The sequence below is a fragment of the Galeopterus variegatus genome, unplaced genomic scaffold (genome assembly GCF_000696425.1).
Source record: "Galeopterus variegatus unplaced genomic scaffold, G_variegatus-3.0.2 Scaffold576, whole genome shotgun sequence".
In the NCBI taxonomy this organism is placed as follows: Eukaryota; Metazoa; Chordata; class Mammalia; order Dermoptera; family Cynocephalidae; genus Galeopterus; species Galeopterus variegatus.
This window is the reverse complement of record NW_007726687.1, coordinates 30,821-49,094: the sequence shown is the minus strand read 5'-3', so window position 1 is coordinate 49,094 and position 18,274 is coordinate 30,821. Positions and strand designations below refer to the sequence as shown.

The 18,274-nt window shown below is 46.1% G+C and overlaps 2 protein-coding genes across 2 annotated transcripts in view; one reads left to right on the top strand and one right to left on the bottom strand.

Moving 5' to 3' along the window:
- Nucleotides 1–18,274, bottom strand: part of TSFM (Ts translation elongation factor, mitochondrial) — a 51,592-nt gene that overhangs the window by 22,689 nt on the left and 10,629 nt on the right. The window contains exon 6 of the mRNA XM_008570157.1: nucleotides 15,438–15,547. Coding sequence (XP_008568379.1) covers nucleotides 15,438–15,547 — 110 coding nt within the window. The remainder of the gene's footprint in view (nucleotides 1–15,437; nucleotides 15,548–18,274) is intronic.
- Nucleotides 410–18,184, top strand: AVIL (advillin). Its single transcript, XM_008570156.1, has 19 exons — nucleotides 410–1,104; nucleotides 2,550–2,624; nucleotides 3,354–3,550; nucleotides 4,961–5,069; nucleotides 5,160–5,270; nucleotides 5,571–5,773; nucleotides 6,235–6,313; nucleotides 6,438–6,536; nucleotides 7,416–7,569; nucleotides 7,671–7,771; nucleotides 8,275–8,412; nucleotides 8,510–8,668; nucleotides 9,441–9,620; nucleotides 11,700–11,845; nucleotides 11,982–12,126; nucleotides 13,849–14,037; nucleotides 14,674–14,742; nucleotides 15,670–15,795; nucleotides 17,584–18,184. The coding sequence occupies exons 1-19, from the start codon at nucleotides 1,039–1,041 to the stop codon at nucleotides 17,695–17,697; spliced, it is 2,460 nt and encodes an 819-aa protein (XP_008568378.1). The 5' UTR covers nucleotides 410–1,038; the 3' UTR covers nucleotides 17,698–18,184.

The following is an 18,274-nucleotide window of genomic DNA, read 5'->3' as shown; positions in this document are numbered from 1 at the left end:
GCGGCCGGTCTGTATGTGGGATCCGAACCCTCAGCGGGAGCGCTGCCGCGCTTCCCAAGCGGCGCACTGTAGCAGTGTGCCACCGGGCCGGCCGGCCCCTCTAAATTATTCTTAGAGGAGATTGGTTTTTCCACAGAGAAGATAGGGTCTGTGGGGGAGGAGGACAAGGAAGCCATCCGCCCACAGGCGAGACCAGGCCACACCTGCCTCTCCTGCTGCCACTGGGAACCCTTTGTCCCAGGCCCAGCCCTGCCATTTTACTTTCCCTTTTCTTCTGCAAGGCACAGGGAATATATTAGTCATAAGACAAAAACAGGAAGAGGTGTTTGAGTTTTAGGACAGTTTACTTTAAAAATAAAATAAAATAAAAGCTAAAAGAGGTCAAAGAGTTACTGTGGAAAGGACCTTGCAAGCAGATAATCTGGGAAGAGTTAGGGGGAATGAGAGTGCGAGAAGGCAACTCAGTTTGGAAATACTTTTTCTGACCAGCTTCTCCCCATGTGCCACTGAATTTAGTAAAGTTTAGGAAGTATTTAGGGTTGAAGTATATCAAAGTGGCTAAAATCACAGGTTTTAGAATCAGATATGGATTTCATTCTAGGGTATGACCTTGGGCAAGTTATTTAACCTCTCTAAAACCTCAACTTTACTACAGCTTAAGATGAAGAAAATATATTCACTTTTGGAGAATTAAACAAGATAACATATGCACAGTGAATCAACATAGGGCTTAAAATATTATCACCCCCTTAACAAATAATGGTAGCTATTACCAGAGCTCTTAACAAGGAAAGTAGCAGGTGGGAAGCAGAACATTCAGGTGGGAATCCCTGGGCCAGCCAGACTTACCATGTGAACTTGGACAAGTTGTTTCCCCCACCATTATGAAATGGCGCAAGGTTGCACCACAAGGACATGGCAGGATGGCTGACAACAGATTGGGAAGTGACTAGGAGAAAAACTGGATTGATGCCCACTGTGAGAGACATCATCTCCCGTCTTGCTCTGTGATGTTTCAGTCCTGGGAAGATAATCACCATGTCGCTGAGCAGCGCCTTCAGGGCTGTGGGCAACGACCCTGGGATCATCACCTGGAGAATAGAGGTGAGCTGGGCTGGAGGCACACCTTACTTCTGATTGCTGGGATCTGGGGACAGTCTGGCTGCCTTGGTCTGCTAGACCACAGCTCTCCAGCACTCCTTAGCCCATGGCTTGAGAACAACGAGAGGCAGCATCAAAGTGCATGTTTCCCTGTCCTTGACCCCACCCAAGTGCTCAAAGCAGGTGGGTGGCAGGTGGAGGGAATGTGTTTAGCCCTGGAGAGCAGGGCTCCAAGCAAAAATAAGTTTATCGTTTATCCAGCCATCTGCTCAGTAAGTCTGCACTTCCAGTAAATGCCCTGGAAAGATGGGTGGGACCCATCCATCCACTTCTGGCTGCTTCAGTCATTATCTTCCACTGGGCGCTCTGGCTCCTACAAAGCATAGGGTGGGGGGGCACTGCACAGATGGGGCATTGCTTATCCCTTCTCCACCTGGGCTTGAGGACCTCTGGCTGACTCCAATCTCCAGCAATTCATAGCTGGGAACCACCCTGGCCTGGGTAGCTGCACCCGCCAGATGTGAGAACCTCCCCCTCCCCCACCTCCCACTCAGAGCCCAATCTGTTGCTACTGCACAAAATCCAGAGGTGGTGCCTCACTTCACTGTCCTCGTGTAGGAAGAGGGAGTCATAGCTCTCTAGCAAGCCTCTCAGAACTTGTGAGAGGCCCAGGTCACTTGCATTGTTTAAGACTCCCAGTTTATTTAAAACTTTGTAGGTACTAAAATGGAGTTACAAAAATTGTAGTATATTTAACATTTTTACATTTAACACACATTTTACATAGAACATAAACAAGTATGGCTGCAGGTTTACCTCACTTGGAGAGAGTAATGAAAATCTACATCGAGGCTGTGGGAATGGCCCTCCTGGGACAAGCCATACATGCAGTGTCAAATCAGTACCCCAACCCAGACTCCAAACATGGGACATGGCATGGAGCCCCACACACTGCTAGCAATCTCCAAATGTCATTATCCTCCTCACCTCTCATAGTCCCATAGAATCCCAGCGTTCCTCCCTGCACAGCCTTGGCCAGCATTGGGTGGTCAGAGTTGGAGAGCAGAGTGTTGGAGGCACTGGCACACCTGCTCAAAGCAGGGTTTTTACTTAAGAGTTTACATCCACGTCTTTTCCCTGCAAAGGGCTGGAGGTGGCTCAAAAGGCTCCCCACAATATAGCCAGAAGAGGCCAACTGCAAAGTGGGGAAGAGAATAGGGTGAGAGACCAGGACAGGGACCCAGATTTGGATCCAGGGTGATGCAGGCAGAGCTCATAGAAGCTAGAGGGGTAGCCACACTAATTCTGTGGCTGGCTGCCTCATCTTGTGAGGTCTGTGGGGACATCTTCCCTTCCTCTCCCCTACCACCTGTGCCAAATGACAAAGAGGAGAGGGAGGCTGGGGAGGGAGTGGGAATGCAGCCTAGACACACCCATTGTCCTTCCAGAAAATGGAGCTGGCACTGGTGCCCCTGAATGCCCATGGCAACTTCTATGAGGGGGACTGCTACGTCGTTCTCTCGGTGAGCACCATCCCCTCACCCCTGAGAGCCAGTTCTCAGGCTCTATTGAGAGATCTGCTGGTGATGGAAGGTAATCAGGGTCCCTGGTATCTGCCTCAATTCTTCCTCATTGCTGGGCAGAGCAGGCCTCCAGTTTACCAGCAAATATCATCAGGCCTGGATTTTTAATTTTGCATTAGAGGACAGGGTGGGGCCCTCAGACTGAACCTCAGCGAGTCACCCATGAGCAGCACTTCTCCCTCCTGGGGCCCAGGTCCCACACTAAAGTGGTGTGGAAGAAGGCCAGATAAATGCAAGGCTTGTCTCTGGCCTCCAAGTGCTCATTCAAGTGGAGGCAACACTATCCCACATGAAGGGTACTGACAGAGCCATGCAGATGTACAAATCAGCACTGTGCCTGCATGTGCAGGGCAGCCAGGGACCTGTAAGGTAAGTCTGCAATCCAACTGGGAAAAGATTCCCACTGGTCTCCATTTATTTTGGGAACAACAAGCTTTCAACTTCCCCCAAATATGGGGAGGAGTTTGGGCTGCCAAAGCTTGAGCCATGATGACAGGTCTGCACAGAAGCTGGGGTGTCTCCAGCACCCACTGCAGGGAGAGAGAGGGCCCCTGAGCCTGCGAAGGGCAGAGCACAAGCCACTATACTCTGCATTCTTCCCATGCCTGAGGCCAGCAGCAAAGAAGAGGTGAGCTGGCCCCTGACCTGATCTTTCTGGCTACATCCCAGACCCGGAAAGTGGGCAGTCTCCTCTCCCAGGACATCCACTTCTGGATTGGGAAGGACTCCTCCCAGGATGAGCAGAGCTGCGCAGCCATCTACACCATACAACTGGACGACTACCTGGGAGGTAGTCCCGTGCAGCACCGGGAAGTCCAGTACCATGAGTCCGATACCTTCCGTGGCTACTTCAAGCAAGGCATTATGTGAGTAGCAATACACAGAGCAAGGACGGAAATAGCACCTTACAGAAGAGGAAACCCAAAGGGCCAATATGCATATAAAGAAAGTAATCAGAGAAACACAAAGTAAAACAAAGCTATCACTTCCACCTATTAGAGTAGCACAAATTAGAGTGCAGGGTGGTGCCAAGTGTTGGTGAAGCTGTGGCTAAACAGGAGCCCTCGTTCCCTGCTGGTGAAAATGTGGACTAGCACAGCATTCTGGAGAGGAGTCGGTGCCACTTAGGCAAACCCCACTTCTGGGTTTGTAATTCAAAGAAATCCTCACGTACCCAGGTCCATAAGGGAACACAAACCAAAATGATCATAGCAGTATAATGGGGGGGGGGGGGTAGGAAGCTGCAGGCAGTGGGTCATCTGTCACTGGGAGACTGGACATCGCACTGAGGAGTACTATGCAGCAGCTGGAAGCAACGGATTAGATGCACACCCAACACAGGACAGCTCACAAACATGGTGCTTAGTGAACAAAGTAAGAAGCAGACTGAGATATATAACAGAATATCCACTTTTGTTTTTAAAAATACATGCATACCAAACAACAGAACACATTTTACCAGAATGAAAATAAAGGAGAGATGTTAAACTGTTCGAATGGAAGCCTCCAGTAGGGAGAGGACTGGGAGTAGAGCATGCAAATAAAAAGGAATACAGAGACACTTAACACAAGAGGGGGCTTGCAAAGGCCAGTGGTGATAATGTTCCACGAATTGAGGAGTTTAACGTAAAACTTTGCACTTAAGGTTAAAAACAAAAAGGGATTCCAAAGAGCTAGACAATTCTGAGGCTGGGCCAACCCCAGCTTCTTGCAGGTTGGTCATCTCCACTGACTAAGGACCTGCCAGGCACAGAGCATCACACTGAGTCCCTGGGGAACCAAAAGATAAAGCCCCTCTGCTCCAGGTTGCCTTATGCATTCCCTTAAAGAACAGGATGCCTGGTATGGAGGCTAGTTGGGTGAGTGCCAGGGGCAGGAGAGCTCTTGGTGTAGGTGGTCTTAAGGTTCTGCTGCTGCCTGACTTGTGCCCCTCTCCCATTGGCACACAGATATTTAGACTGTTCCTAGACAAAACAAGCCCTTTCATGCTGGGGGTCTTTATCACTGACATTTCCTCTGCCTGCAGCACTATTCCTCTGGTTATTGACTCCTTCTTACCATAGTATCTCAGCTCAAATATCACTTCAAATATCACCCTCTCTCAGAAAGCCAGTCACTGAGTCTACTTGCAGGGCAGCAGCTACCACCACCTGTATTTAGCTTGCTGATTTATTGTCATCGCCCACATGGACAGAGGCTGTGTAATGCACCACGGTTTCCCCAGAACCTAGCACATAGCAGGTGCTCAATAAATAACTGAATGGATGTTCTCTCAGCTACAAGAAGGGGGGTGTGGCCTCTGGGATGAAGCATGTTGAGACCAACACCTACGATGTGAAGCGGCTGCTACATGTGAAGGGGAAGAGAAACATCAGGGCCACCGAGGTAAGTCCTTCCCCATCTGTCCTGGGCTAAGGGTTTCTCCACTTGGCACCTAAAAATTCCTCCTGAACAATGTTTACCTCTCATCTGCAGGTGGAAATGAGCTGGGACAGTTTCAACCGAGGTGATGTCTTCTTGCTGGACCTTGGGAAGGTCATCATCCAGTGGAATGGCCCAGAGAGCAGCAGTGGGGAGCGCCTGAAGGTGTGGCTCTTTTTAGTCTTAGCTCTCTCTCTTCTCTCCCTCAGGCCTAGTCATGGGGCTTGCACTCTATCAGGTGCCTTTTCCTCCTTCCTTCCATGCTGGCTCTTCCCCAAGAACCAAGGTGGACCCTGCCTTTGAGTAGAATCTGTCTTAGAGTCAGACAGAGTATGTGAGTCTATAACTCACCCCTGGGCTCCTTGGCATCAGAATAACTCCTGTGTTGGGATTCAGGCTGCTCCCCCAAAGCCATCAGGCAGAAAGGAGTCCAGATGAGCTAAGTGCTTCCTTGGGCTTTGACAGGCTATGCTTCTGGCAAAAGATATTCGTGACAGGGAGCGAGGGGGCCGTGCTGAAATAGGAGTGATGGAGGGAGACAAGGAGGCGGCCAGCCCAGAGCTGATGAAGGTCCTTCAAGACACCCTTGGCCAATGCTCCATTATCAAGCCTGCAGTCCCTGATGAGATCATTGATCAGCAGCAGAAATCCAGTATCGTATTGTATCAGTGAGTAACTAAACCTGGCTGCTGGCTGGAAGCTGGGTTGGGGGATGGTGTCCCCTAGAAAAACAGGCACCTCTGCTTGGCTTGTTTTGGGTGCAGGCACCTGGCTTTCTTCTTAGTCCTTTTTAAATGCAGCTTCTAGAGTGTGGAGATTCCCCTCTCAAGGAGGTGGGTATCTTCTGTTCTTATTAGCAACTCTTCTGATCTCTTAGGGAAACCTTTCTTTTACTCTGGTCTATATATACATGCACGAGGATATGGAAGGGATAACATTTGGGAGAGAGATGCACAAAAGTCTCCATAGAACAGAGTCTGTACATTCCTGTCTGCATTCAAGCCATGTATGTCTTAAGAAGTCAAACTCTGCCCAGAAACTCAACACTAAAACAGTCAGAAAAACATCAAGCTGACTACAAGATGCTTTGCAGAAGAGAAGGCACAGGCTAACCTCTCCCCTTCTGCAGTGTCTCAGACTCGGCTGGCCAGCTGGCAGTCACAGAGGTAGCAATGAGGCCTCTGGTCCAGGACTTACTGAACCATAATGTAAGTATAGCTTGGGTGGGTTTAGCTTGGGGTAGCCAGGCCTCACTTCAGAACCAGATCCTGGGCAAAGTCCTTCCTTCTGGTCTTGAGTAGCAGTAACCACATTTATCCCTGACTGCTTCAGGACTGCTATATCCTGGACCACGGTGGGACCAAGATCTACGTGTGGAAAGGAAAAGGAGCCACAAAGGCTGAGAAACAGGCAGCCATGTCTAAAGCCCTGGTAGGAGCTACAGACGTGCTATATTGTCCAAATAATTCTGCCAATAACACTACAGGGGCTAGCTGGTTAGCGCAGTTGGTTAGAGCATGCTGTTATAACGCCAAAGTCAAGGGTCTGGATCCCCATACCAGCCAGCCACAAAAAACAAAAAACACACTTCACATGTGTTCAGAGAGCCATACTAAGCACTTGAGCATATAAATTTGCAGTTACATATAAAGGGTTCAAAGTCAGACAGACAAACTGGGATTCAAATCCAGGTTTTGCCTTTATCAGCTGAGGGCTCTGGGGAAGACTACTTAACACTCCTGAACTTCAGTTTCCTCATATCTAACATGGGGATAACAGTACCCATCTCCCAGGTTGTTGTAAGGATTAAATATCATTTGTAAAGCACTCAGAACAGTACTTGGCACAAGGGACATTCTCAATAAAAGGTGGCTATTATTATTGAAGAGGATATCACATATCAAGGTTAATAGCCTTGTCCTCAAGGAGCTTATGGTATTTGTGCAGACCTATGCAGATAAACCAAGCAAGATGCACTCACAAAGCAATAAATGAGCAAAAAAAAAAATGTGATATGAAGTCAGTAGAGTACATAAGTGCTGAAAAAATACAGCATACAGGATCTTGCAAAAAAAAAAATCAATAATAGTCATAATCATGACAGGCCAATGAAGAGATGCCAAAATGTTCCACTCAGTCATTTTTTTCAGGCAGGTAACTTGGTCCTTAGACAGAAGTGAGTTAGAATTTGACTCTGACTCCCAGACGGGAGGGATCCTGCCAACTGACTTCAGAGGGGTGAATTACCAGATAAGCAGACAACTCAGTGTATTCCCCAACTGACCTACCTTTGCGGGGTGGGGTCTACAGGGCTTCATCAAAATGAAGAGCTACCCCAGCAGCACCAACGTGGAGACTGTCAATGATGGTGCTGAATCAGCCATGTTCAAGCAGCTGTTCCAGAAGTGGTCAGTGAAGGACCAGACCATGGGCCTGGGTAAAATGTTCAGCATTGGTAAAATCGGTGAGATTGCCCCAGACCATCCTCTCACTGCCGGGACTCTCTAGAAAGACAGGCATGGATACTTCTCACTCACTCAGCTTTTCCCAACTCCTTCTCTGCAGCTAATGTTTTCCAGGACAAGTTGGATGTGATTCTACTGCACAACAAGCCAGAGGTAGCTGCCCGGGAAAGAATGGTGGATGATGGCAATGGAAAAGTTGAGGTAAGCCCAATGATTCAAACGTTAGAGCAGGCAGCACTGGCCCCCTTGGCTGTTCCTCCTGTAATGAGGGGCAGGTGATTCCATGCCTGCTTTGCTTTCCTTTTCTCCTCTGGCACTTCAGAAGTATTCTCTAAGAGGCTTGAGAGTCTGCAGAGTTTTCCCACAATGCTTCAGGGAAGTGAAAGGCATACGCCTAAATGTGCTGTCAATAACTCACCTGGAAGGTATATTTAAATCATCGCTCAGCCTGCAAAGACCTTGCGGTGATGGGATGCACCTGACCAGGATGGCCCAGTTCTTCTCAGGATTCATATCATGTAAATGTGAATGTGATGAGACCCCACCACTGGGAGAGAAGAACCAGAGGGGGAAGGGATACTTGGAGTGGCTGTCAGCACCGTGCGCACACGAATCCTCTGCTAAGCATGGCTCAGTTCCCTACAGGTACCTGTGTCTTTAAACAGGACCCCCATCTGCAGGGAATTGTCTCCTTCTCTGCCCAGGTTTGGAGAATCGAGAACCTGGAGCTGGTCCCTGTGGAACATCAGTGGTATGGCTTCTTTTATGGGGGAGACTGCTATCTGGTTCTCTACACATATGAGGTGAATGGGAAGCCACGTTACATCTTGTACATCTGGCAGGTAGGCCTGGCACAGGCTCTCAGCTTTGGATCCTCATACTTCCTGTGGCCACTGGGCTGGGAAGTAGGGGTCCATCACTCCCCTCTCACCACTGCAGGGCCGCCACGCCTCACAGGATGAGCTGGCAGCCTCGGCATACCAGGCGGTGGTGTTGGATCGGCAGTTTGATGGGGCCCCTGTGCAGGTTCGGGTCAGCATGGGGAAGGAGCCACGCCACTTCATGGCCATCTTCAAAGGAAAGCTGGTTATCTTTGAGGTGAGGGCCCTCAGATAAAATTACACCATGAGCAAGAATGCTCAGAACTAAGAATGCCCAGCAGGGGGGTACCAGACAGGAGGGAAGGGGAGGGGAGGAGAGGGTGGGGAGCAGAGCTTGGGTTAAACATAGGCAAGAAGGGGGTTGATCTCTCTAAGACACGTGAATCCCGACAGCCTAAGGCTTCAAGTTGAAATCAGTGTCTAATTAATATTCAAGATCTGTCCTAATCTGACCCTTATTACCCGTGCAGGTGCATTACCCTCAGCTCCCTAATCTGCACCTTCCACTCCAGTCAGGTGGGCCTCCTCATTAGACCTCACATGCACCATACCAAACATGCCCCTTTAAATGCAAGTCCCACTTCTTCCTTGGAGCTCTGGTTGAAGCACTACCAGGCAATGCGTAATGTCACATGCTCGATATCACACAAGTATGGGTCAAGTCCTAGTCTTGTCATTTATTAGCCAGGTTTCTAAGTCTGGGTTTTCTCATCTGTACTGTGGGATAATAATATCTACTTCATAAAGTTGTTGTGAAGATCAGGGAAATGATACAGGCTTAAGGCACCAGTCACAGAGCCTGACATATTCTCAGAATGAAAGCTAATATTACTGATACCATAACTCCAGCTCACCCTGACCCTTTCCAGTTAGCCTAGAAGCTCCTCAGTGACAAAGACGGTGTCAAATACAGCCACGTTCAGCTAGCCTAGTGCTCTGCTCACATGGTGCTCCTTACACCTGGACTCTGCTTTTCTTCTTCTCTCTAGGGTGGGACTTCCAGGAAGGGAAATGCTGAACCTGAACCTCCAGTAAGACTCTTCCAAATTCAAGGAAATGACAAATCTAACACCAAAGCAGTAGAGGTTCCAGCCTTTGCCTCTTCCCTAAATTCCAATGATGTCTTTCTGCTGCGAACCCAGGCAGAACACTACCTGTGGTATGGCAAGGTAGGATGGCTGGACCCAGTGGTCAGACCAGCCCCTCAGAGCCCAGCCCTATGCACCCCGCCTGCCCACCCCCATCAGCAAGGTCAAAGGAACTAAAAAGTAGGCTGGAGCAGTCCTCAAAAAGAGAGGACTTTTTCCTAAAGAATCTTCAAAGGGAGCCACAATATTCCCCACAACAGGCCTCCAGATAGAAACTCATTGACAGCCCTGCTTATACCCAAGAGATATCCCATAAACTTCTGCACAGATGGAGGCTGGGATAAGTCAATCTTCCCACATAAATTTGGTGGATTATAACAGGACAGGCACCAACATGGAACAAAAACACTAAAAATAAGGGCTGGCCAAGTAGCTCAGTTGGGTAGAGCATGGTGATGAAGTCCAAGGTTCAATCCCTGTATCGGCCAGCCACCAAAAAAAACCCACAAACCAGTAAAAATATAATGTTGTCAATTCATATTGCACTAGGGCACTAAAAAGCACTAAAATCATGGGGCTGGCCAGTTAGCTCAGTTGGCTAAGAGTGTGGGTGTTATAACACCAAAGTCAAGGGTTCGGATCCCCATATTGGCCAGCCACCAAAAAAAAAAAAAAAAAAAAGGCACTAAAATTGTTTTACAAAAGAGAATTAAAACCACAGTGAGATAACACTATACATCTATTAGAATGGTTAAAAAAATTGACAATATGAAATGTGAGCAAGGATGCAGAGCAATAGAAACTTGCATGAATTGCTGGTAAGACCACAAAGTGGCATAGCTTTCGGAAAACTGACAATTTCTCATAAAGTTAAACATACACTTACCATATAATCCAGCAATCCTACTGCTAGGTATTTATCGAAGTGAAATAAAAAACTATCTTCACACAAAAACCTATATACAAATGTTTAGAGCACCTTTATTTGTACTCAGCAAAAATTGGAAATACTTTTTTTTTTTTTTTTTTTTTTTGCCAGTGAGCGCTGTGAGTGCACCGGTCATCCCTATATACGATCCGAACCCGCGGCGGGAGTGCTGCTGCGCTCCCAGCACCGCACTCTCCCGAGCGTGCCATGGGCTCGGCCAGGAAATACTTTTTTTTTTTTTTTTTTAAAGATGACCGGTAAGGGGATTTTAACCCTTGACTTGGTGTTGTCAGCACCACGCTCAACCAGTGAGCGAACCGGCCATCCTTATATAGGGATCTGAACCCATGGCCTTGGTGTTATCAGCACCGCACTCTCCCAAGTGAGCCACGGGCCGGCCCTGGAAATACTTTTTTTCCAACTGTAAAATGAATAAACAAACTGTGGCACTTCCACACAGTGGAACACTACTCAATAATATAAAGGAACGAACCACTGATACAGTGACATTGATGAATCTCAAATGCATTATGCTAGACTCAAATGCTAAATATTACATAATTCCATTTATGACATTCTGGAAAAGGCAAAACTAGAGTGATGGAGAACAGAACAGATTAATGGTTGCCAGAGGCTATGGATTCAGGGAGGGTTTAACTCCAAAGGGGTAGCCCCAAGGAATTTTGGGAGGTACTAAGGACGAAACTGTTCTGTGTCTTTACTGTGGTGATGGTAACATAATTCTGCCTGTCTATCAAGACATAGAACTGTATGCCAAAAAGAGTGAATTTTACTGTATGTAATTTTAAAAATAAATTGAAGTTTTTTCTCTTAAAAAAAAAAAATCAAAAGTAGGTGCTAAAACTCCAACTGAGGTCTGGCCAGTTAGCTCAGTTGTTTAGAGCACAGACTTGTAACACTAAGGTCACAGGTTCAGTTCCTGGTACCAGCCAGCCGCCAAAAAAAACCCATTCCAACTGAAGCTAAACAAGGTGACTCTTGTCCACATCCACTGTGGGTTTCAGAGTTTAGTCCTGTTCTTTGCCACCAGACTCCACTTTCCTTCCCTCCTTCCCAGCGCTAGAACAAAGCCATCTATCTCCCCATCCTGAGGGACTGTGGCTTGGTAGCTAATTCTGGCCACACTGAGATATTAGTCTCAGAAACTTCTCTTTCCACGTCAGCATGCCCCTGTGCGACTAACATCTGTGTTCTCCCTGCCCTACTCTCAGGGGTCTAGTGGGGATGAGCGGGCAATGGCTAAGGAGCTGGCCGGCCTTCTTTGTGACGGCACTGAAGACACTGTGGCCGAGGGCCAGGAGCCAGCTGAGTTCTGGGACCTACTGGGAGGGAAAACTCCCTATGCTAATGATAAAAGGTATGGCAACACAGTATCCCCCTCTGCTTGGCTCCCCCTGCCTCCCAAGCTTGTGAACTGCACTAAGGCCAAGATCCCTTTCAGTTTTAAAAACATTTCTAAGCAGCTCAGTGCCTCTAAACAAACTGTATTGCAGACTCCAGCAGGAAATCCTAGATGTCCAGTCCCGTCTCTTTGAATGTTCTAATAAGACTGGCCGGTTTACTGTCACTGAGGTCACAGATTTCACCCAGGATGACCTGAATCCAGGTGATGTGATGCTCCTGGATACCTGGGACCAGGTAAGACACAGCCACAGAACTCAGAACAAATGACAAAGATCCCCATAGTTTAGGCTGTTTTTGTGTAGTATCCCCACATCAGAATAGACCAAGGGTAGCCCCAGACCATCCCCAAGTCAATCAAACATTTGTCAGTGTTGACTAAAGGAAGAGCATATTTTTTCAGACTTGGAGTGAACAGAATGATGTTTAAAACTCACCAGTCTGTGCTAGGAGCATGTGCTACAAAAAAAGACAAAAAACAACTCACCATACTGGGAAATTTTCCCACCTTGTTTTGGGAAAATCAGGCCATCCTGCCATCATGCATTTCTTTATCTTAGTATCAATAGCAACAGGTTCCAAATTTAGAGGATATGGGCCTTTTAAGGAACAAAGGGGTGTAGATGAGATATCTTCAAGGCAACCCCTCCTCCACGTGCCATTTTCTTCAGTTCAGCTCAGGAAATATACTCTGAGCACCCCCTCTGTGCTAGTCACTGTGTTAGGTGGGTGTCACCAAGGTGAAGGGCCCCTGCTCTCAGAGTTTACAGACTGAAGGGGGGAGCCATACAGAGAAACATTATTTCACTACGATGATGTATATACAAGGTGCCATGGGAGCACAAATTAGGGGCACTTGACACAGTTTAGGGGCTCAAAGAAGACTTCCTGGAGGAGATGGTTCTCAGGCTGAATCTCAAAGTATGAATAGGTATTAATTGGTTAGAAAAGGATGGAGAAGGCATTCTGGGCAAAGGAAATAGCACACGTAAAAAAGCAAGACATGAAATATTATAGCATATAGGAAACTAAAAGAAATATCAGAGGGCCGACTCTGTGGCTCACTCGGGAGAGTGCAGCGCTCCCACTGCGGGTTTGGATCCTATATAGGGATGGCCGGTGCGCTCACTGGCTGAGCGCGGTGCGGGCGACACCAAGCCTAAGGGTTACGATCCCCTTACCGGTCACAAAAAAAAAAGAAATATCGGAACGTAACAAAGAGTTAAGGAGAACCCTAGAAATGAAGCTGAAGAAGCAAGTATGACCTACCATGTGAAGAAGTTTGACATTTACTCTGGAAAGCCACTGAAACTTAAGGGAGTGACATGGTCAGACTGGACTTGAGATAGATCACTCCCGCAAGTGTAGGAGAGGAAGGAGCGGGTGAGGATGAAGAAGACTGTTCACTGGAGGCCAGTCAGTAGACTATTGCAGTGGTCAAGAGCTGTGATGGGCCTGCATAAGGGCAGTGGAGCAGGGATAGAGGGATGGTGACAGATTTGACAAATACATGGGAGGTAAAGTTGGCCAGCTCTGGTTACTTACTGGATATGGGGGGTTTCTAAGATGACTCCCAGGTTTCTTCCTCAGGTGACTGGATGAATACCACTAATCAAGTATGGAGACTAAGACAGATACAAGTTTAGAAAAGAAGAGCTACATTTTGGGGATGTTATATCTGAGGTGCTTAGAGACAGCCAAGAGGAGGTATTTTGCAAGAAGTTGTATTCAGGAAGCTGAAATTCAGAGAGAGTTCAGGTTTGGAGATGTAGATTTGTGAGATACACAGGGCAATTAAAATCATGAATATCAAGCTGATTCTGGGAAAACCTTTCTCTGCTGAACAAATTAGGCTGAGGCTATGAATTGCTGAGGGGGAAAGATAGTGTAGTGTGTATGATCTGATACTTAGTCCTTGGTATAATGGCTTTAACAAATATTAAATCTCTACCACAACAGGTGTTCCTGTGGATTGGAGCTGAGGCCAATGCCACAGAGAAGGAAAGGGCCCTTGCTACAGCCCAGGAGTACCTGTGCACTCACCCCAGTGGCCGAGATGCTGCCACACCAATCCTGATCGTTAAGCAGGGGTGTGAGCCTCCCATCTTCACAGGCTGGTTCCTGGCCTGGGACCCTCACATTTGGAGTGTAAGAAAAGATAGAATGGGGAAGATGTTCTTACTGCCAGGGAGCTCAGAACTAAGAGCTCAGTGGAAAAGTGGAGTACTGATTCAAGGGCCTTGTAAAACCAGGACCTCATTTCCCCCACTCCCACTCCATTCCCTGCTTTTTACTTCTCTTTTTCACCTGCCACAGCAAAAAGAACAGTTAGATAATTCACTTGTCTCAGCAATAAGCCATGAAAATAAGTAGTTTATAAAGTGTATCCACACACATCATCATTTTGATTTTTACAACCACCCTGATAGCCACCACAAGTATTATGCTTCTGATTTTATAGATGAGGGAACTAAGAGGATAAATTATTGGTCTAAAGTTACAGTTAACCAATAGGAAGAAGCCAGGTTTTTTGACTCCTAGTCAAATGCTCTTTCTTGAATCTGGTAGGGAGGATTGAAGAGCAACATCAAAGAATGTAGATCATGTTTAAGTATCTTTCAACCCTGCATGGACCCAGAAGGAGGAATTTTCATTTTTACTTATCCTTGAAATGTCCTCTCATTCCCTGGCTCTTTTGCTTTTTCTGAAGATACAGACCAGGCCTCAGATGTCCGTACCCTATAAGCAATACCTTACCCTGTGTTTTCTATCTCTCCTTCTCAGGCAGGAAAATCATATGAACAGTTAAAAGAAGAGCTGGGAGATGCTGCTGCTATCATGAGAATTACTTCTGTGAGTTGGGTTTGCTCTTAGAGAAGCAAGTCACACAGGCAACCAGAGCCAAAAAGAAACAGCAAATGCTACAGATTACACATGGGCAAAACCCTATCATGTCCCTCTTAGTAATATTCTAGTTGTCTATTTTGACGTAAAGATTTTTTCAATTGATAGAAAAGCATGTCTCAGAGCCAAGTTTCTTATTTTACTGCCTCCCAGAATTTAGAACAGACTTGCTGTTAAAAAATAACAACTAATTTTGTTATTTAACTCTCTCTGCCATTCAGGACAGATTAAATTTATTGGCAGCATTCTTCAGAAATAATAATCTTCTAACCCAAATGATATCAGTTTTTGACAGTGAAGTCCACAGAAACTTAGGTCATTTACACCTATTTTAATGGCTAAAAGGAAAAAGGAGTCTCTGGCCAGTAATCCAACAGCTCCTTAACATCAGGATGAGCACATGGCACCAGGTGTTCAAACCATCTGGCAATTTTGTCCTTTGTGCTCTACCAATTCAAATTTTAAAGCTAGTCATAATGTAATGTCTTTAAATTGTCTTTAAGAAAAGTATGGCTCCAATCTGAATTCATCTAAAGGCTGGAAATGTAGGGCTTAAATAAAAGTGCCAAGAGAAGATACATGATCACAATCTTTAAATAGATTTAAGCATAGCATATATGCCAAACCAGCTATACGGGACTCACCTTAGACTTACTGATCAGCTTTCCAAAGAAGGACCCCCAAAATCCCCAAATCTGAATGTTTTCAATTCCCAGATGATTCTGACACGCAGCCTGGTTTGGGGACCATTGTTCTGAAAGATGATTACAAAGGGTGAAGTGGTATAAGTCAAAATGTTAAATATACACACAAAGAACTGTGATCACAGACACTGAACAGTCTTTTTTCCTTTGTCTCCATTCTTATCTTACCTAGGACATGAAGAATGCAACCCTCTCCCTGAACTCTGATAACAGTGAGCCAAAATATTACCCTGTAGAAGTTCTGTTGAAAAATCAGAGTCAGGAGCTGCCTGAGGATGTGAACCCTGCCAAAAAGGAAGTAAGTGGCTGAAGGAACTGTGTCTGACCTAAGGGGAGCTCTCTATGAGGAAAGCACCCATCTCAGTAAATGGCCTAGGATAGTTCTGGCATATTGTAGGCACTCAATGGACATTTGAGCTACCAAGTAGATCAAACCAAAAAGCCAAGGCTCCTTTTTTTTGACAGCTAGCTGGAACAGGAATCAAACCCTAGACCATGGTGTTATCAGCACACACTCTAACAAGCTGAGCTAACTGGCCAGCCTTTCCAGAGCTCCTTCTTGATTCTTTTTCTGACCTCCTACATCAATCCCTCAGCTAGTCTCTGTCCACTCCTCTCCATCTCTCTGCTGCTAGTCTAGCCTAGCCATCATGGACAACTGCCATCCACCTGGTTTCCACCGTCCCTACAATCCATTCCCCATACTATAGCCAAAGGGCTTTTAAAACCAATGACACTGTCCTGTTTAAAACACCTTGAAAGGCTTCCCAGTGTACTTGAAAAAAGAATATGAAGGCCGACACAGTCTGACCTGTCTACCTCTTGATTTCATCTCATATACCGCTCCCTCTTCACTTACTACCCTTCGGCCAGTGGCTGCTTTTCTGTTCCTCAGATATGCTCATTCCAGCCTTTGAGCCTTTTCACTTGTTGGTACTCCTGCCTGAAAAAACATTCTTCTCCCAGATCATCACAGAGCCAGGTCCTTCTCATCATGTAGGTCTCAGCTCCAATATCACCTCCCCAGAGAGGCCTTCTGTGACCACTCTGTCTATTCCCCTGTCCCTTTATACTTGTTCATTGTCTATCTGCCCCTCTAGTAATATCCTTCAGACGAAGGACCTTGTCTGTCTTACCATCATATTCTGAGCTTTTCAGCACCTAAATCAGTACCGCCTAGCAGATAATGGGCGCTCCTTAAATTTTTTTTTTTTTCCCCTTTTGTCTTTTTTCGTGACCGGCAACGGATCGCAACCCTCAGTGTCACGCCCGTACCAGACCGGGACCGGCAACGGGATCGCAACCCTCGGTGTTGCACCCGCACCTCGCTCAGCCAGTGAGCAGCCGGGTCTGTATGTGGGATCCGAACCCTCGGCGGGAGCGCCACCGCGCTCCCAAGCGGCGCACTGTAGCAGTGCGCCACCGGGCCAGCCCGAATTTTTGTTGAATAAACTAATATATTCATATTGAATGAATTTTCATTTTCCCCTTTAAGGGCTTGATTTGGGAAGGTTCTCTGGATTTCTCACAATGGATTTCTAACCTTCTTTTAAGTATCTGGACTACAACTTTCTTGAAAGCAGAAGCCATATATTAATAATCTTTACTTGGATATACAATATTCATTACATCAATAAATAAACCTTAGGAGAAGTTTATGCTCTCAGTAAGATCCACCTGATTTTGCATTTGAAAACTTCTAGATAAAAAGGGTAGTTAAGGGCATAAAACAAGGAAAACCATCATTCAGTTCAGTTCTCCATTCTGCCAAAACCTAATGTCTATTATTCATCCATAATATATAACCCATTTATTGTCTTTCTGTCAAGAAAATGGTGTTAGCTGGGACCAAGAGAGTAGTGAATCCAATCAGCTTCTTCCACAGGCTAAAATGGGACTCCATGACCTGAAGAACACCTCTCCCATGAATAATTTACGTCTATTACAGCCTTTCTGAGGAATTCATTCTACTTCCCCCTTCAAGGTTCTACCTAGGATTCTCTCTTACCCCCACTCTCCCCACTTCTATTGGCATTGATAGGTGCCATGTCTTCCTTCTAACCGAAAACTTTGTTTTCTCTCTTAGAATTATCTTTCTGAACAGGACTTTGTGTCTGTGTTTGGCATCACAAGAGGGCAATTTGCTGCTCTGCCTGGGTGGAAACAGCTCCAGTTGAAGAAAGAAAAGGGGCTTTTCTAAGGCAAGAAGGCATATACCTATTGCAAGACCACAGAAGAGAGCAGATAGCGCCAGTATCAGGAAAGAATATCTACCAATTTCTGCATGACATTCAGTTACTTAATTTAGATACAATAGAGTTTGCAAATCATAGAATGTTCTCCATTTTTCCTCATCCTTGCATTCCTTGGGTGTTACATACCTAAAATGTTAACTAACCACTTTTGGTTTTTGTGGCCTTCTAGCTAAAGCCTCAGCAGGAAGCACTAAAACTGCATGATTCTGGAGAAGTCACAAGAAAGAGAACCAAAAAACTAAGATTAAAATGTTTAATATTATGCCAGGACATAACATTTGTTTTAAATTTTAAGATTGGTATTTCTAAAACCTATTTAACCCACAAATCATTGAAGTTATTCATGTATACACCCAAGGTCAAAATCCAAATGCCCAGATCTGTTATGTGCCAGAGCATTTTTAACTTTTCAAATAAATATACCTATCCAAGCAAATGGAATTCCTTTCAGCATCTGGGGTTTGCCTGTGATTGTAACTTTATGCTATGTTGGGAGAAATGTTTCAGTACTGGGGAAGTAAA

Coding starts and splice junctions, on each gene's coding strand:
- AVIL (XM_008570156.1), top strand. CDS start 1,039: ATGTCGCTGAGCAGCGCCTTCAGGGCTGTGGGCAACGACCCTGGGATC. Junction 5,070..5,159: donor GAAACATCAGGGCCACCGAG/GTAAGTCCTTCC, acceptor TCTCATCTGCAG/GTGGAAATGAGCTGGGACAG. Junction 6,537..7,415: donor CAGCCATGTCTAAAGCCCTG/GTAGGAGCTACA, acceptor TGGGGTCTACAG/GGCTTCATCAAAATGAAGAG.